Here is a 19,984-nt window from a genome sequence, read left to right on the forward strand (position 1 = left end):
CAACTATAGTCAAAATTATGTTTTCCATGCATTAACTGAGCCCGCCAGTAGGTGGCAGTAAAGCCATGTTTTAAGTGAATAAGACATTTATTCAGTAACAAAGCAACGGTTGCATTTATGAACAGGTCAATGAATCGACTCTCACAATTCATTTCAACCACAGATTCATTCACCAAAATAACCCACTCTAGCCGAAGAAACCACTGGACCGATGTGAATGCTACCAGGTTGGAATAATGATTAATATTCTTGTAGATTGAAGATTTTGTTGACATTAGGTTTTATAGAGTTACAAAAATGGTAACGTTAGAAAATTGTTTTAACTGCGAACTGTACTGATTTTGTGTGAACATGCTACATGCTAATACTGTCATGGCATCCAACAACTGCAACCAGCAGCAGGGCATCCAGCATGACGTTTAGTGTTTACTGTTGAGTAGAACCACGACACACACATTATCAACACACACACACACACACACACACACACAGAGACAGACGGAACATCAGAAACTTATCTCAGCTCCAAATTAACATCACAAACTGCCATGAGAAGTAACACAGACTTCTTCCAGAATCATCAGTCATTTATAATTTTTTGTAAGTTTCATTTATAGCCTTTGTAAATAGTGAAAGAAATTTATCTTTGTGTTCCTACAATGTTTAGCCTTGTAAAGGTAAAATAAATATGTATAGAGAAAACTGTATTTAAGAAGAATAATGGACATGTCTCTGTGGATGCTGCTTTAATGACAGTCTGTATATACCTGTAGGCTGGAGGATTGACGTCATATTGCTATGAAACAGTTCCTAGCTGTAGCTAAAATGCTTATAAAGAAGGTTTTGATCATTTGCTGTTTCATCTTTAGCTTCTTTAGTTTTACAGATGTCTTTCTTTAAACATGGCTACAAACAGGAACTTTAAATGCAAACCAAAGAAATCAAATCCTCTTTATCTGAATCTAACACTGATTTTCTTGCATTAGTTGTGCTATAATATTGTACAATTCTGGTTTTACAAAGCTGTTGTCTGCTGCATATGATCAGTGGTGGAAAGAGTACAGAAATATCATACTTAAGTAAAAGTACCATGATTTGCCTATAAATTTAGTGCAAGTAGAGTAAAATTATCTGTTGTTAATATTACTTAAAGTATGAGTAAAAAGCAGCCCTTTCTAAAGTACTCCAGAGTAGTAAGTATTACGCTGTAAAAAGCTGATGCATTGGCGACCATAATTCAATGTCCAGTCATCGTCTAAAGACATTTTGATGTACAATAATGATGTCAAGTGACGTTGATATTTGGTTGATTTTAGGTTATGTTATAAAAGCATCAAGCCAATATCTTAAACCAACATCACGTTGATGTCAAATACTGACCAAAATCCAACATCTGATAGCTGTCATTGTGGTAACGTCCACACAACCTCAAGCTGTAACATCTTTAGACGTTGATTTTAGGTTGGACATCCGATTTTCATTTCCAAACAAAATGCAGCGTCTCCATGACATTGGAAGACAACGTCAGTCTGATGTCGTGTTGAGGTCTTGTGCCTGCTGGGTGTTTAAGGCCATTTCGGTCATCATACAGTAAACACCCATGATCTTCTCATCAGTGACATGCATCTAAACAGTCTCTGGGTCATTGAGTATAAAGATTTTGGACAATTTTAATGCTTGCAAACAGTTTGCTGCAATTATAAATCGCCCAAGTCTTGAGGTAGATCTTTATGTTGCGATTTACTTTCTGTGTGCGATTTAACTGGACAGGAATCTCAAGACTGATTTTTCATATTCCCATAGATAAGACAAAATAAAGTAGTGACTACAGGTTAAAGTAGTGGAGTAAAAGCACCGATACAGCACTGAAAATGTACTCAAGGCAACACACATTTTTAAAACTACTAAGTAAATTACAATTTCTGAGAAAATGTCCTCAATTACAGCAGTTTAAGTATTTGTAGTGTTACTTTACACCACTGCTTCTCACTACACAAAGTCTGTCTTGAATAAAAAGGAAATCACTTTAAACATTATTAACACATACTAATAATTTCAAAATCACTTTAGACAGTATTAACACATAATTATAATATCAACACAAACAGGAAAACAGTTGTTTACTATCATCAAGTCCTTCAGTTCCACTCGAGGTCTCCATGATCTATGCCCTGGTTTGGTGGCTCCTGAAAATAGAATTATAAAAAGTCTGTGACCTGATGACCTGAACATTCTTATATTAAGCAATGTGTTTACTTTATTCAGTAGTCAAAATCATTTCACAGGTAAAAACTGATTCAAATAATCAAATTAATAAAGCAACGATAATAAGGATGATGAGAAAACACTGATCCTTGTTTAATTCATGCTAGAAACATACTAGTAACAATTCATGCTAGAATCTTGCTAACAACTCATGCTGGACTGTCTTGTTTCAGTCTTTAAATGGTTAAATTGTTGACTGCAAGGATCTTCAACATTCTTTTTGTCATCTTGACACTTTTTCAAACTAAATAATCTACTTTTAACAGGCTTTTTCAAGCCACTATAAAGTTTGCCCTCAACCTTTATCATGTCTTTGGGAGGAAACCTATGCCTACAATAAGGGGAACATACTAACTCCACACAGAAATGCAAACTGGCCCAGCCGGAACTCGAACCAGCCAACCTCTTGCTGTGAGGCGACAGTGCTAACCACTGAGCTACCGTGCCACCTTGAGGTCATATCTTCTTCAATGTTACAAAGTTGGGGTGTAATGCTGCACAAGAATGATGCTTTGGTTGGGTGTGGCTACTTTGGCTCTCAGTTTTGTGTCACAGTTTGATTCGATTCTGATTCACAAGTTCTAATTTGTAATCTTGATTGAATTCTTCAGTGTGTTAAATGAAAATATATAAAGCTAGAAGTTCCACACGCTGTTGTTGAAAGAACACTGTATTTGTTCAGTGGTACAGTGATGTTCAGTGGTATTGCTGCTTATTAAACTGAAATACACATTCATAAAATGTTTGACATTTTTTTTATTAATATCAGCTCCATTGTTTTCCCCGTTTTAAAGCACACAGTTCTTCTTGAGTCTATATCTAGGGCTTGCGAAAATACCTTTGGGCACTTTGTAGAGGCTTTTTAGATCCAAATTCGTCTGTTGTAGTGACCTCCAATCAGTTCCCAATAGATTAAAACAAATTCCCTCTTATGTTTATTTTTCCAGAAGCCATCTCACTTACAAATACACCAAATCAGCACTAAATAGTTACGAAATAAAAGGCACAACTGGATTATGCTGATTTTAAATTTCCAGCAGTACTGATGCCTACAGGCTTTTTTTTTGGTTCTCGTTCTGGAAGTGCTGTCTCACATGCTGACGGTCCAGGCCAAAGGAAACATGGACGGGGAAGTCCTCGAAAATCTGAAAGCAAGGCTGGAGCAGTGGTTGAGGTCAAGTAGGAAGAGCAGCCTGAAGTGGAAAAAGTTGACGTTGTTGATGCAGGCGCTCTTGATGATCAAGGTCAGTGGAGTGCAGATTGCATTCTATATATTTCATCATTTCCTATATTTGAATGTATTTTAATTGTACACACAGGTGACAGTGATTATAAACCAGCTGATGAGGAGGCCAGATCAAGACTGGCTGTCAGGCACTTCACTCCTTTTCCCTCCTGCTCTTCATCATCTCCCGCATCTACCTCACAGAAATGTCCTCGCAGGATGGTGGGACCTCCTCGCATATGTCTTTCAGATTCAGGCTAGGGTTAGTCTAGCTTTTTGGGTCACAGAGGTAAAATAAGTGAAGTTTTACAAACTAATTTCAAAAGGAGTGGGATATTATTGGCTGCTTTTCCACTATCATGCCAAACTGTTCTAAGAACACTTCGGTACGGTTACGGTTGTTTCTCGCTAGTCATCAGACATCCTCAATAAACTACAGTACATTTAATATAAAATAATGATCCAGGTCTAAACGATACAGTTTGAAAACGGTTTTAAAATCATAGAGCAGTCTCTGGCAGAGAAGTGAATAACTCATCACATTCTTACGAAGATATTTTATTCATTAAAGTTATTATTTTATTGACTTGAATACAGACCTACTTCGCCTGCCTGAATGTGAGTTTATTGCACGCAGCGCTGCATTTCACAGCACAAAAGTCGCTCTGACTGGGAGAGAACTACCAGCGACTACATGCGCTGCTGAAAGACTTTTTTTTCCTCCTGCGCATCTAATAAAGCGAATAAAGACACGCTTAGCATTGTCAATGTCCAAATTCCACAACAACATCGCTATATCCATGGAATATGAACTTGCAGACTTATTTAACGAGGAAATAATTGCTCTTTTTAATTTAAAGCCACGACAGCTTGTTATTTTAATACCGGCGAGACCACCTGAAGGACGGCGTGTTGTAATGTCGGCCGTCCAAAAGACTTACTGTTGTATGATTTATATTGTAGCCTATATATGCACTAATAAACAAGTCAAAAGAATGAATGAATTAAATAAATATGGATTCTTAAATGTCAGTATTGCTTTTAGTCATAAAATATCAATATGTTTTGACATGTTTTATAAAAATAAAATGAGCATTTTTCATCATTTCAGCTATAGGCAATTATATGATTCAGTTATACATAAGTTATATGACATTTATGGAGCGTGTAACATGTTTCTGTGTTTTTGTTTTTTTATTCTCTGTGATCTTTAATAGCTATGCAAATATTTTTTAAAACGTCAAGCAATAATTTGCCTACAACTTTTTAGTTAATTATGAACACAAAAATAATTATAATAATAAAAATAAAATGATCAAAATAAAAAGGTAAAAGATTAGCATTTTGCTAAATATAATAGTCCTTTATATGCTTTAAATCCTGCAATATATGTGTTGTTTCATATTCGTTTATTATTTCACTTGCTGCATTCATTATTTAATGTTTGAATACGGAAACAAATAACAGCCATCACTTAAATGGTTATATTTTACCATCAAAATGTAGTATATTTTATATCATTAGCAACTTTTAATATAAAAATACTGCATAATATAATTGATTGTTAAAAATGAAATAATTTAAGTGCTATAATTTTATTATTGAAAGTTTTGCTCACTTTTGACAAGGCCTGTCCAAAATGATATTTCTGCCACTATACAAATGCTCTATTATTGTTGCCTTATCATTGTTTATTTTTCTGTTATGTTCAGAGATAATAAATATTATTTATTTCCCCTCCAATCATTTTCAATCATCGCGTTACATTTCGGTCATTTTCCCTCCAAATAAAATTTAGCCAGAGCCGCGCAACATATGACCTCTAAATAAATAAGGGTGCTGTGACATGTACCTATATTTAGCACCCCTATTTGATAGAGCGACATAACAGTGTTCAGTCACATGGTTGCTTTCGCTTTTATGATAAAAAAAAACTAGCTTCGGCTATTAATTAAGTTTAATTGAACAAAGGGAGCCGTTTACGTTTACGTATGCGTTTTGTGTAATGTTTTAAAGAGCTTTGTCGTAGGAAATGAAACCTTATCCGTGCTGTCTGGCCTCGTTTTGCACAGTTCTACTTATAGAACGCTTCAGCAAGATAGTGGAAAAGCGGCTATTGACAGCCGGTCCCTATCAGTAATCATAATCCTGCCAATCGTATTATTCCAAATTTAACATAAATATCAATGTCACAGTGTAAAGCTAAAAGACACTGTGACTAACGAACACACATCACATTGCACTCATACATAAAATACACACTTTTAAACATGGACCTTTGTGTTATTTGTATTGTGCATGTGTGTGTTTGTGTAATGTGTATATGTTGTTTTTTTTCTGTCCAGATTAGCATTGTGTTTATGTAAAAATTTAACTTATGTCAAACAATAGCCCATATCAACACTGAAATAACCACAGACACATTTTCTTTCAAACTTCATTTATTAACTAAACATAGAGTTTACATATACTTACCAGTTTCCATTTCTCAGCACCAAACCTGTTTAACTTTCAAACAAAGCCATTTATACAGATTTTTCCCGCCTTCACTTTGGAGCAGCCATTTTTCATAACATCATCAGGGTCACAACCCCCTGGTCAGTAAATAAAAATCACAGTTTTGTTGTTTAAATTTGTATTGGTTATTTTTTGTGTTGTATTTTGAGTTTTGTATGCATATTCATTTACCTGCATTAATTTATATTCCTGTTGAATGTCTTTTTATGTATTTTTTTGTCTACATGGTAACCCACTACCAGTAAAATGGTTTAACCCATGGGCGGGGCCAATACAATAAAATGGCCCCAAACATTCACTTGAGGTGGGTAGTTGTAGGAAAAGGTTGTTTTGTATCGTTAACAGATTTTGTTCAGGTCTTTTACTGGATTTAGCTGAACAAGCCTGTATATACATTGTAAATATTGAATAGTTTATTTTTCTTTATTGTTATTTTGTCACTTTCACCTGTTTTGCTGGATTTTTGTTTTCACTTTGTGTAAATAAATCACTCTTCACTTTCACCAGCGGCTTCTGTGACACTTTTTTGCCTCCATCCACCCGGTCAATCGTAACAATCCAGTTTAGCTTTACTCCCTAGATTCGCTTTGGAAGACCCAACCCATTCATCCCTTCTCCCACCTCCTCAATTCTAGGATCGGGCAACACGGTGGCTCAGTGGCTAGCCATGCTACCTGACAGCATGAAGGTCGCTGGTTCAAGTCCTAGCTGGGCCAGTCGGCATTTCTGGGCAGCATTTACATGTTCTCCCTGTGTTTGCGTTGGTTTCCTCCAGGTACTCCGGTTTCCTCCCACAGTCAAAGACATGTTACGCAATTGAATTAAATAATAGTAACAGTCAAAGGCACTTAATACCAAGCTTCTCTAATTGAGTATGCACTGGTGTGTATATTTCCCAAATGATGTTTAACAGAGAAAGGAAGTTTTCACAGCATGTCTAATAATAATATTTCTTCTGGAGAAAGTCTTATTTGTTTTATTTCGGCTAGAATAAAAACAGTTTTAATTTTTTAAAGAACATTTTAAGGTCAAAATTATTAGCCCCTGTAAGTTATATTTTTTTCAGATAGTCTATAGAACAAACCATCATTATACAATAACTTGCCTAATTACCCTAACCTGCCTTGTTAAACTAATTAACCTAGTTAAGCCTTTAAATGTCACTTTAAGCTGTTTAGAAGTGTCTTGAAAAATATGTAGTCAAATATTATGTTCTGTCATCATGGCAAAGATTAAATAAATCAGTTATTACAAATGAGTTATTAAAACTATTATGTTTAGAAATGTGATGAAAAACTCTTCTCTCTGTTAAACAGAAATTGGGAATAAAAATAAACAGCGGGGCTAATAATTCAGACTTCAACTGTGTGTGTATATATATATTTATATATAAAATTAAATAAAATGTCTGCATGTTATTACAAAACATATTCATAAAATTCACACCTGATTACAGTGTTCTTGTTTCTTCTTTTTAGAAGCCGAAAGATAGATGTGGTAAGATTCAAGATGCAGAAATAATATTTAAAAATTTATTTTATTGACATGATATATTACTAACTCTGAACAGTCTGATGAGGTCAGAGTTTTTCATGCGAGAACAGTCTTGTTTCAACCCTTCACAGGTTTCCAAAGTGTCTGAGTTTCCATGTCCCATCTGCAGTCGAGTATACCCCATGCAGAAACGCCTGACACAACACATGAAGACACACAGCACAGAGAAACCTCACATGTGTGACAAGGTAACGCTTTTGAATGCTGCAAATAAACTCTGGAGGGAAAAAAGCTGAGTTCATAAGACATGTTCAATTCCACCGAATGCCTGTTTTGTTATGGTTGGTTTAATGAGGATTCAGTCCCTTCAATATAATAGTAATTGTTGAAGGAAGTGATTCTCTGTAGAGCAGCTCTGACACAGTCAGGAAACACTGCTTTTCATTTACTATGTTAACACTAGTGTAAATGTGTTGCTTTGCAGTTTGGGAAATCCTTCAAGAAGCGGTACACTTTCAAAATGCATCTTCTCACACACAAAGAAAACAGTGGCAACAGCCTGTAAGTGAGATGTCTGGACAAGTATATATGTTTGTTTCCCTATAAAAATGTTTACTTGTTTGATGAACAGTCATAGTATCTCTTTCTATCTGTGATCCTTTGTCAGGTTTAAGTGTGAGTTCTTGTCCTGAAATGACAAGAAGCATTTGCTCAATCATCAGCTGTCCCACACCGACGACAAACCTTTCAAATGTGAAGAGTGCAAGTATTCAACAAGCAAAGAAGACTTCCTGGTGTTTAACATCGCCATTAAACACACCGGAGAGTGATGTTTTTAATTATTAGGACTGTTTATACTTCAGACAGGGCTGGACGATTAATAGCAGACAATAATTTGTGCATTTTGTCAGTAAAGCTGGTTCTAATAAACATCCAGCACATGCGTTCAGATGCAGTAGCTTTTACTACACACTACACTGAGTTATTTACACTGATAAGCTATGCAAAACTCTGATTAGATTTAATCTATTGATAATGAAATAGAAATAATCATTCTGTGATAATGACTGCTGCATCACTTCTCAAACTTTGTGTAATAAAGGCTGCACTTGAAATTACGGCATTACAGACCATTTAGGGCAGTGTTTCTTAACCACGTCCCTGGAGGACCACCAGCTCTGCACATTTTTCAAATCTTCCTAAACAAACACACCTGAGTCAGATCATCAGCTCTTTAGCAGAGACTGAAAGACCTGTAATGGATGTGACAAATAAGACATCCAAAACATGCAGTGTTGGTGGTCCTCCAGGAACGTGGTTGAGAAACACTGATTTAAAGGTATGTAAACAACCTATTTAAGGTCCTAACCTATTTCATGTTTTGCATGTTAAATTTCTGTAGCTTCAGAGAATTCAAAATAGTACAATATTCTGTTTATTCAACAAGCGCTAGTGGTATTTCCTGGGTTTCTTTATGGGCATTTGGGGTTTCTGTGAGAGCACCCTCTGGCTTTTGGCAGAGATTTACTATAGATCACACCATGCCTCCCTGACAAGATATGCATGAGAATGTATGATTTGCTCAATCGAGTTTGCAATTTTTCATTACCAATAATGAAACAGGGCTGTTCAATATTTGATTCTGATTGGCTAATGAACATTTTGAGGTCTGCAATTAATTTTTATGGAAGCAAACAGCTAAAGAAGTTCCAGGCAGGCACTATGCTGAATGATTTCAATTGTTTCATAGACCACAAATGGCAGAAATCTCATCACAGTAAAACTATAGGCTTTAGGTGTGGTAACTGTAGTACAAGTGGGATAAATGACTCTGATCTATTGAAGTTGCAGTACTTTTCTAACAATTCAATGCCTGTCAACAATTATGCCTTAGTTAAATTGGTGGAATGTTTTCTGATCATGTCTGTTTGTCTTTACCCAGGTAAAAAGCCCTTTTGTGCCACTTCACGACGCAACACAGGAAGAACTCATTTATAATAACTGAGACTTTCGAAGAGTGAAACACTCTTCGACCCCAGACGCTGGGGTTGTGCCGATAGACGATGCCATCTTCCATCGTAGATGGCCGACAAACTTCACGGTGCTGAGCTGGCATCGGGATCCATCGCCTCGCCCCGCATTTATGTTGATATGTAACTTATTATGTAACTTATTATTTGCATATCTATCCCTATGAAGAAAAGATTTTTCAGATTTCAGAAAATAATACCCTCTCTGAATGTAGCTATAGAGACAGGATCCTTAAATTATTTGTTTCAGACACTCTGAGAAAAGATTCAGAATCTGTTGCAAATGGGTGTAAATCATTTGACTTGCAAAACAAAATGAAGGCACTTCAATATAACATTGTGTTTAAAAAAGCGCACAGACTGACAAAACGTAAGTGTAGGTGAAGTAGCTTTGGATTAAAGTCTCTGCCTGTGTATAATAAATATAAATATGTATATGTATATTTTTATCCTAGACTCACATGGCCTTGCATGCATATTTGAGGCCTCATAAATGCACCAGCTGCAGTTTTGCCTCTAAAAACATGAAAGACCTGCGACGTCACATGATGACACACACCAACGAGAAGCCTTACTCCTGCCAGGTGTGCGGCCAAAGGTGAGCAACTGAGAAAGAATCATTCAAATAAATTAGCAAATCTTAGAATTTGTACTGTTTACATTATTAATACAGACACAATCATAAATGTTTCCCCAAATTAAACAAAGAAACACATTGCCCCTCATATTGAAACTCTCATAAATTATTTTTAGGTTCAACCGTAACGGACATCTGAAGTTCCACATGGAGAGGCTTCACACTTAGGAGCTGTCTCCCCGTAAAGCTCGCTCCATCCCCTCACAGCAGACCATCATCATCAACAGCGATGAAGAAACTTTAGCCACACTGCAGAGTAAGTGCTGGAATGAATATAATTGAGTGGATGAACTATGACGTCAATTTTTATGCAAAAATTCTGAAGCGAGTTCCGGTTCCCTTGTCCCAAAGTCAATGGGTTTTTTAAAATGTGATTTTGGTTAAATCGCCTAAATAAGGTTTGTTGCTACCACAAACTCAAGATACTTTCACACTTTATTTTACAACACAAAACACATCAGATACATCCCACTTTTGATTTTATTTGTTTTTATCAGAGACATTATACGTCTTCGAGCTGAACTGGTCTGGAATGCAACCCGCTTTAAATTTACAGCTTGTGTTGGACATTTGGATTTGTCTGTTATTTGGTGAAAGTGTTTTCATAAATCATATTTTATATAGGTTGTTTTTTTTTTCTTATTGGGCCTTCATATTGAGTGAAGATAATGACCATTATGACAGATTCATTTGTTTTATCAGGGTTAGAGTATCATTTATTTCAATAAAGCTATTTAATGAAGATTCTGCTTACCATAGGACACTGTCTCTTCCCTGCTTTCAGTAATGCAAAGTTGTGAATAAATTTGTAAAATATATATAAATATTCGTGATCTAATGATTTTTTGTCTTTTTTCTTCATCTGAACAAATGTTTAATTATAAATGCAATATTTACGCTCCTCCTGAAACTCAATTATACTCACCTTAGAACGTATATCATATGTGACTGTATGGGCTGCTTTTCTCAGTACTTCATAACAAAAAAGAATATTGATGTTCTCTATCCATGACCACATTTGCAGCGGTTTAACAGACTTTTTGATAGACCTCATTTCTGTCATCTATGAAAAAGAATATGGGATTTGTAATTGACAGTCATAGCTAGGTTTTCACTACGGTTAATGGGCTATGTGCACGCAGGCAATACACTTATTTAAACATGTGTTATGATTAGAATATATAGGCACATTTCTAAAACAGTACATGTTTGAAAACGTATACACCAACTGTAAAGCAAAACAAATGTATTTTTCATTGAGAAACTATCCAAAAGGCATGTACTGTAGGTCTGTATAAATGTTGTGTGAGGATTATCCTGTTGGACAAAACGTGTAAGTGTAATGAACTGTGTTTGAACACAGAGCTAGTTATTTGCAATCTTCGAGAAGTCTATGGGAAAATCTTATGGGGATTTTATTGAAGGAACCAGTTTTATGCTAGCAGCCGATTGGCCTACAAGGTGACATCATAGTTCCTCCACTCTATTACGGTAGTCACACAGCCCTGGTCTGTTTATTAGACACATCTTGTTACTTTGTTTCATTATATTTCATCTTTTGTGATTTATAGATTTGCAGGCGGGTCAAACGGTCATCAGCCCAGAGAGGTTACAGCAAGCGTTGGGTCAGGAACACATCATTGTGGCTCTGGATCAAAGTCTTTCTGACCAGGTACTGCACAGCTACACACTTTCTCATTCACAGCCTGTAATTAATGTTGGTTGGTTATGAAAAATCACAAAGAAGAGCTTTACATTTGAGATTGTATCTAATGCAAGGTGGTTTAGATTTTATAAAGTGGTAAATGTATAAATGTAATATAAATTCAGGTTTTAAAGGCATGTTTTTGAAAAAAAGTTTCTTAGGAGGAGGCAACATATATTCAGCAGATCACAACAGTAGATGGACAGACCATACAGCACTTAATGACCAGAGACAACCAGGTCACTGAGGTAAGACTCATTTATTAAAGCTGTTTTCAAATAAACAGTAAACACACATTTAACAGTTTGGTTTTGAACAGATTTTTAATTTGAACTACATTTAGTAAAATATATAAAATAATAAGTGATTTTTTTCCTGCCCTAGTTTTAAGGTTTTAAACCTTTTTGTTTAAACACTTTTGCAGACAAAGTAGCAAAATTTAGTAGTTTGAAGAATAGTGGAAAGTATAAAAATTTCAAATAATAATTTATTAGTATTTTGGTGCTAAACTATGATATTAAAATAGAGTTTAGGAACATGTTATCAAATGATTCTTGTTTTAAATATGTCTGATAAGATTCTTAGGTCTATTATCTGTTGTTACACTGAATTATATTTTAGTTTGTGTCTTCTCATAATCATTGTAAAAAGTTTGACAGTCTACAAAAAAGTTAGGATTAAGTGATTTTCTCCTAAAAACACGCAAAATAATATAAAAACAAGCTTATTTTGCTTTTGCACTTTCATATTTTGTTTTAATGAAAAGCTGCCTTAATGTTGACATCTTTTTGTGAAAACAAGACTATATTTTTTTCTTGTTGTTGTGAGTTTATGATGTTTAAAAGGAATGCTGTAACATTAAGGTGAGACATATGTAATGTGTGCGACAGATTAAGGATGAGGCAGGAATTGATTTAGAATTTAAGCATTTTACTCAATGGTTTAAGCAAAAGATGTAACAATAATAGTAGAAAAAGAAATAAACATTTACAATATTGTCTTTAAACGAAAAAAACAATGAGTGTGAGCCAAATTAAAGAAATTAACAAAACAAAACAATCCTTAAATCTAATGTCTAAACTAGGTGACAAAAATAAATAATGAAAATAAAATCTATATCTTCAGTCACGACACCCGATGTAAACTAATTAAACTACAAACTCAAAACTACACAGGGGGCGAAACTCAAACTAATCCTAAAAAAATCAATCTAAACTAAAACAAACCTTACAAGAAGGTCATAAGGTTCAGTTTAGAATCACACAACAACCATCAAAGCCTTTACTCAAACCCAGCAAAGTTTAACAAGTAAACTCGAATTACCACAGTAAATAACAAATAATAATAAAAATAATAAATCATCTAATAGCCTAAGCATGACAGAAAATGCAACAGCGTGGCACCCAAAGGTATGCCGAGGCAGAGCGCACACCAAACACTGATCTTTAGCAGCTTTAAATCTCCGCGACTCATCCGGGGATTGGTTGATCTGGCACCATCATAATAATGATGGACGGTTAACTGAACCTATAAGAAAACTAAGAGTGGAGTGAGAAGCTGAGAGAGAAGGGTGAGGAAAATAAATACACAAAAGTAACATCCAAAACAATATATAGTTTTAATGAATCTTACTCCCAACCAGATTTCCATCCCAATCTTTTAATTACTTAGAGACCAAGAAGAAAGTTTTGCAGTGTATGTTTGATTAGGGATGAAGTATACAGGACATATTTTAATATATGATAAAAAACTAAAGCTAAATCACACTTATAGTTTTGACTCTTGAAAATAACACCAGTAAGCGCCTTAAGCCTCATATTTCCTTGTGTTAAATGGCAAAATTAAATTTACTGCCTCTTCCACTCCCTTTTCTCAGGTCCAGTATATCATCTCTCAGGATGGAGTTCAGCATTTGCTCCCAAGAGAGTATGTGCTGGTATCATGGGAAACACATTCAGGTTAGTATTTGTGCTTTACATCATTCATAACCCAAGAGTCCAGAACTCCTCATGGTTTTTAAAGAACAGTTCACTGATGGCTCATCTGATCTGTAACTGCAACCCAAGAAGCATTTTTAGCTTTTTATGGTCTGTTGGATGCTTTTTCATCATCATGACTAAAACCCTGACTTTGAATTGCAGATGGGGGACTGGCAAATCACTCACATTCAGTATGAACATGATGGGATGTTTCTACAGGAACAACAGGTTGAGTTCAGAGCCAATACTGGCACACTTGTTTACTTTGTTCATGTTGTAATTACTGTAATTCAAATGTAACATGATTGCTTATAAATACTTGAACTGTTTGTGTTTACTTAACATTAACAGTAAAACCAATGCATGATGTATGTCTTAACTAAATCAGAAACTTTTATTGTTTTGTTTTGTTAAACATTTTGAGAGGCCTGAAAACAAACCTTTGAAAATTGGTTTGAAAGACCAAGTTTTTGAAAATGCTACAGATTTAAATTAAAATGTTTTCTTTGTAGATTACATGGCATGTAAGTGTAGATTACAGATTACTTAACAATACAACAAAACTATAAACATCATATGTTTGCAGGCACATAGTGTATTTTATAAAGAGAAATTGCCAACTACTGGCCTGACATAAATAGTACAGCATTTTTCTGCCTTTTTCACAGACTCATCTGAATGTCACATTCTCATGTTACGATGTTTGTATTTTAAAACATTTCTAAAAACAGTTCTGAATTCACAGTAAAATATTGGAATTTTATATGGATGATTTGCTGATGTCGCAGTGACTGATATGTTTAGGTTTTGGGTCAGCGCTGGACTGTATTCTTTAAAAGTGTAGTTCTAAAAGTGCGCCTTAATGACGCCAGTGGCAACTGCAGTGTGTGTTAAAAATGACTGGATGCTGTTCAAACCTCATGCCAGATTTTTGTCACTGGGACTAGATCACAATATAAGCCACATCACAAGTGAGTTCAAAAATATATATTTTTATTAGAGACATACACAAAAACAACTGTAACAATAAAGAAGTGAATAATACAATAACAAGACACTATATATTAACAGCAAAGGTGTCAACTGGCTACTCCAGCATGAACCAGTCGTGGTAAGGCATCTGTCCTAGAAGAATTCTGTGCTCTGGAATCTGCTGCAGACAAGCCCACATCAGATCACAGCATTCTGTGAAAAACAAAAGGAGAAGTGAAATTATTATTATTATTATTATTATTAGTAAACTGTTTTTTAACTTGTTCTTTGATGAACATCTCACCTTGAGAGAGGGTAAATTTGGACCAGTCATGCTCCAGGTAGTACAGGTCATAAGTCGTTGGGAAATCTCCATGCAGCAATGTGAAGAGAAGAACCCCAAGAGAATAGACAGTCGCTGGTTTGGCATGGTAACATCCTCTTTTGTAAAACTCTGGCGGCATGTACGCTTCTGTGCCTGGAGGAGAGACATTTAGTTAAATCTCTGTGTCAGCATCATGTTGATAAATATACCAGATGGGTTTCAGGTGTGCTAATTACTGAGCTTTCAAACCGTATATTGATAATGCTTATGTACATTCATAACTAGTGTTGTCAAAAGTATCGATACTGACACTCATCACAGTCATATTTGCTGAGCATGTGAACACAAATGGCCAATCAGTGTTGTTTAACAGCGTTCAATTGGACATTTTTAAAATGTCAGTCCCAAAGTCGATACTTTTGACAACCCTATTCAAAACACCTACCAGAAAAGGTGGAGTATGCTGATTCTATCATGTAATCTCCGCAGCCAAAGTCAATCAGCTTGACCTCCAGAGTGTTTGGGTTTACAAGCAGGTTTTGCAGCTTAATGTCTCTGTGGAATACTTCCCGGTAGCAGCAAACATTGGCAGCATGAACAGCTTGGCCCATGATAGTTTGTGCCGTTTGCTCGGTGAGGACGCCTCCCTTGAGTTGCAGAAATGCCTCCAGGTCCATACTTGGCGTAGGCCGCTCCATGACCATGACATAATGGTCTTTGAAGACCTGCCAGTCAAGGAGCTGAATTATATTGGCACACCTGGAGCCACTGCTGGCCATACTTGCCAAGGTGATCTCTAGAGGTGGCTGGTCATGAGACTGAAAACAAAATAATAATGTTGGTTTTCAAACAAGGATTTTTAACCACAGCCTGTTGTCTAATATTAAATATAAGACATTTTGAGTTGAACACAGTGACTGAGAAGAGAAAAACAGAAAGTGTAGTGTACTTACAGAGCAGAGATCTTGCATACGTGGTGTCATCTGGGCAAATTTAACAGCCACCTGTTTAAAGAAATAAGCGAACAATTAACATGTGCATCCAGATCATTTCATTCAAATCCTGAACAGAGGTTTCATCAATTTAAATTCTCAGAAATGTCAAAACAATGAAAGCATGTTTCTGATGATGTTCTTTAAATAGTGAACTTCATCAAAGAATTTGAGTCTACAGAAATGAATACCTGCAGACCATCCTGTATGCGGATCCCCTCAAAAACAGAGCCGAAACCTCCTTCACCGAGCTGCTTTCCCAGATTGTAGCGGGAGCTGATGTCATCTGTTAATATAGGAAGAACATTTAGCTGACTGGACACAAAATCTTATTCAATTATAAACCAAATAAAAGAGTTTACAACAAATAAGACTTTCTCCATAAGAAAAATATTATAGGAAATGAAGGAAGTGAAAACTTCTTTACTCTGTTAAAAATAATTTGGGAAATATTTGAAAATGGAATAAAATCACAGGAGGGCGAATAATTTTGACTTCAACTGTATAATTTTAAAATGTTTGATAAGCCTAAACAAATGTTATGAATTCTAGCAATAAACTTACTATTGTCCAAACAGGTCTCATCATCTGCTGTAAGACTCAGAGCAGAATCATCAGCGGAGTCATCTTGTGAGACCTTCTGATTCAGTGAAGACTCCGAGTCTTCATCCAGTGCAGAGTCAATGTCAACCTGCACAGAGTCTCCGCTGAACGCTTCAAAGATGCCATCTGATGAGAACTGCTGGCTCACTGGAGATTCAAAGCTGTTCACTTCAGATTTCACAGTGGAGTCCAAGTCTTCTTCTGCTGGAGCATCAGGAATTGAAGGTTGGAGAACCTCCAGCTCCAGATTGTTCACAGCAGTGTGAAAGAATTTCGAGCTACTGATCGGCTCGTCCTGTAGGTCATGGATCTCCAGTGCAGGGAGCGGATCTAAAGAGGGGAAGGAATATCATTAATATGATTCTGTAACTCTTTTGACTAGATATTTGAAGTTAATTTGCAAAGACATCACTCAATGTATTTTATTATAATCTTGCAGTTTTTGTGTATTGAAGTGATAATTAGCAATAAAAAAGTATGTTTAAACTATATATCTAAAGGCATAAATACAATTAATTATGAATTTCTTGTTTTAAACACAAAAATAGACCTATTCTGAAGAATATTCCTGAAATCAGCAGCCATTAAACTTCACTGTAGGAACTCAAAATACTGGAAGTCAATGGCTGAATTCAGTATTTGTGTTCAACACAAGAAAGCACCTGAAACAGGTTTTAGGAGTGAATTATGACAGACTATTCACGTTTATGTGAACTGTCCCTTTTAAGAAATTACCTAAAATTCTTAAATGTTTCTAGTCAATTTTATTTCTTATCTTTAAACAGCTACTCTGACATGTTCGGTGTGTTTTAGCATTGTTTTAGTAATTAAAATTCATAAACCTAATTTACCATCAACAGTAGCTCTTCTGGGGAAACAGGCTTGGAAGAGGGGCGGGTCATCGGGTATCGGATGACGGTGGTTTTCTGCCGTGTTGCCGGTGGATGTGAGTGGCTCACGGGGTGGTTCGTGTGCACGCTTGATACCGAACGCTTTCTTTAAACGGGAAATTAACTTTGAAAAGGCCATTTTATCACCGTTGTGTGGAATCGCAGTAAATACTGAACTACTAGTCGTCGAAAGAAGCAATGAGGGTTTCTGCTTGATTCAGTCAGCGTTAATTAGCCACTGATGATGTCAGAGTTACGTGGTTCCATTTGGAACGCGAAAGAACATTTTCAAAACACGCGGGGACTTTTTAAAACACAATAACTCAAACAACTAATGCAGGGCCGCGCTAGACTGACTGGCTAATTTGCCTTAAAGTGCCCACACATCCACGTTATACACACACACACACACACACACACACACACTTAGGTCAGAATTATTATCCCCCCTTTTTCTTTTCAGTTTAGTCCCATTATTAATCTTAGTCGACACAGCAGATTGAACCGCCAACTTTTCCAGCATATGTTTTACACAGCAGATGCTCTTCCTGCTGCAAGCCACCTCTGGGAAACCTTTTAATTTTTTCTCTATTAAATATTTCCAAAATTACATTTAAGAGAGCAATACAATTTTCACAGTATGTCTGATATTTTTCTTCTGCAGTTTTATTATTTATTGAGTATAGTATAAATATTACTTATTATTAAGTCTTATTTGTTTTGGCTAGAATAAAAGCAGTTTTTATAAAAAAAAAAACATTTTAACGTCATAATATTAGCCCATTTAAGCTATTTTTTTCCAATGGTCCACAGAACAAACCATCATTATACAATAACTTGCCTAATTACCCTAACCTGCCTAGTTACCCTAACTAACCTAGTTAAGCCTTTAAATGTCATTTTAAGCTGTTTAGAAGTGTCTTGAAAAATGTCCAGTCAAATATTATTTACTGTGATTATAGCAAAGATAAAATAAGTCTTTCACGATGTAATTTCTCATTTTAATAATAGTTTTAAAGGATGTGTGGTATTTAGTGACTCATTATGTTTTTAATTTAAATGAACTAATTTAGTAATGTTTGTATGTAACTGGATTTGTAATTTTTTTTATCTAAAACTGTTTCTTCTCAATTAACATTAGTGACAACATTAGAAAACCATAGATAAGAGCTGACAGTTACTTACAGCCATTTATTTATTGCCATCCTGGGTTTTGCTTTCATTTGCAAATTTCTTTCAAAATGTAGCACTTAATATTTAGTTAGTTTCTGTCATTTGAAAGTAATTGTTTACAGTATTGCAATATTTCTGTCTCTATTGTAATGTTACACTACTTTTGCATTGAATCTGAGCTCATTTTCGATATCATGGGTATGACCTATTATCTAGACTGTATATCAGTGGTTCCTAACTGTTTAGAGTGGCATACTCCTAACATCCTTCTCCATTCTCTTTTCCGCTCAGACTGCAGTCTCTTCATTTAAGCACAATATTTGCAATTTAAATAAACATTTTCTGTGAATTCTTTACCTTTATGAATTCTTCTTTTTTTTACATGAATAATGTTTAGAATAAAGTATTAAGAAAAATATACAACTATAGTCAAAATTAAGTTATCCATGCATTAACTGAGCCCGCCAGTAGGTGGCAGTAAAGCCATGTTTTAAGTGAATAAGACATTTATTCAGTAACAAAGCAACGGTTGCATTTATGAACAGGTCAATGAATCGACTCTCACAATTCATTTCAACCACAGATTCATTCACCAAAATAACCCACTCTAGCCGAAGAAACCACTGGACCGATGTGAATGCTACCAGGTTGGAATAATGATTAATATTCTTGTAGATTGAAGATTTTGTTGACATTAGGTTTTATAGAGTTACAAAAAAGGTAGAAAATTGTTTTAACTGCGAACTGTAACGTTACTGATTTTGTGTGAACATGCTACATGCTAACACTGTCATGGCATCCAACAACTGCAACCAGCAGCAGGGCATCCAGCATGACGTTTAGTGTTTACTGTTGAGTAGAAACACGACACACACATTATTTATTATCAACACACACACACATAGAGACAGACGGAATATCAGAAACTTATCTCAGCTCCAAATTAACATCACAAACTGCCCTGAGAAGTAACACAGACTTCTTCCAGAATCATTAGTCATTTATAAGTTTTTGTAAGTTTCATTTATAGCCTTTGTAAATAGTGAAAGAAATTTATCTTTGTGTTCCTACAATTTTTAGCCTTGTAAAGGTAAAATAAATATGTATAGAGAATACTGTATTTAAGACAAATAATGGACATGTCTCTGTGGATGCTGCTTTAATGACAGTCTGTATA

The 19,984-nt window shown here is 35.4% G+C and overlaps 3 protein-coding genes across 18 annotated transcripts in view; 2 read left to right on the top strand and 1 right to left on the bottom strand.

Moving 5' to 3' along the window:
* The first annotated feature begins 107 nt into the window (after positions 1-107).
* Positions 108-19,156, top strand: LOC101882809 (zinc finger protein 335-like). 4 transcript variants are annotated; one of them, XM_087264798.1, is made up of 15 exons: positions 108-227; positions 7,486-7,504; positions 7,633-7,749; positions 7,986-8,062; positions 8,169-8,254; positions 9,444-9,654; positions 9,782-9,901; positions 9,987-10,129; positions 10,285-10,424; positions 11,740-11,840; positions 12,027-12,121; positions 13,750-13,831; positions 14,015-14,080; positions 14,924-15,058; positions 16,720-19,156. In XM_087264798.1, exons 1-5 carry the CDS (start codon positions 118-120, stop codon positions 8,191-8,193), a joined length of 348 nt encoding a protein of 115 aa, XP_087120924.1. In that variant the 5' UTR covers positions 108-117; the 3' UTR covers positions 8,194-8,254; positions 9,444-9,654; positions 9,782-9,901; positions 9,987-10,129; positions 10,285-10,424; positions 11,740-11,840; positions 12,027-12,121; positions 13,750-13,831; positions 14,015-14,080; positions 14,924-15,058; positions 16,720-19,156. The 4 variants fall into 4 exon arrangements, with proteins under 4 accessions (XP_087120924.1, XP_087120922.1, XP_087120923.1 ...); XM_087264796.1 differs by lacking the exons at positions 7,986-8,062; positions 8,169-8,254; positions 9,444-9,654; ... (7 more) ...; positions 14,924-15,058; positions 16,720-19,156 and adding exons at positions 3,349-3,509; positions 3,585-3,779; positions 6,643-6,782 and having other exon boundaries at positions 144-227; positions 7,612-7,747; XM_087264797.1 differs by lacking the exons at positions 7,486-7,504; positions 7,633-7,749; positions 7,986-8,062; ... (9 more) ...; positions 14,924-15,058; positions 16,720-19,156 and adding exons at positions 3,349-3,509; positions 3,585-3,779; positions 6,643-6,785 and having other exon boundaries at positions 144-227.
* On the bottom strand, positions 14,829-17,883 carry LOC796257 (serine/threonine-protein kinase pim-1-like). Its single transcript, XM_087264726.1, has 7 exons — positions 17,596-17,883; positions 16,706-17,074; positions 16,333-16,427; positions 16,103-16,153; positions 15,595-15,967; positions 15,129-15,302; positions 14,829-15,037 (listed from the first exon to the last, which is right to left on the bottom strand). Exons 1-7 carry the CDS (start codon positions 17,771-17,773, stop codon positions 14,940-14,942), a joined length of 1,338 nt encoding a protein of 445 aa, XP_087120852.1. The 5' UTR covers positions 17,774-17,883; the 3' UTR covers positions 14,829-14,939.
* im:7152855 overlaps positions 17,623-19,984 on the top strand; it is a 35,686-nt gene continuing 33,324 nt past the window's right edge. For 11 of the 13 annotated variants that reach the window (XM_087264778.1, XM_087264776.1, XM_087264770.1 and 8 more), the window contains exon 1: positions 19,371-19,454. The gene's annotated coding sequence lies outside the window, so the exon portion shown is untranslated. Of the gene's footprint in view, positions 17,799-19,370; positions 19,455-19,984 lie in introns of those variants that run through there. The other 2 variants (XM_087264781.1, XM_087264772.1) reach the window with 2 other exon arrangements.

This window comes from Danio rerio, chromosome 8 (genome assembly GCF_052040795.2).
Source record: "Danio rerio strain M-AB ecotype USA chromosome 8, GRCz13ab, whole genome shotgun sequence".
Lineage (NCBI taxonomy): Eukaryota > Metazoa > Chordata > Actinopteri > Cypriniformes > Danionidae > Danio > Danio rerio.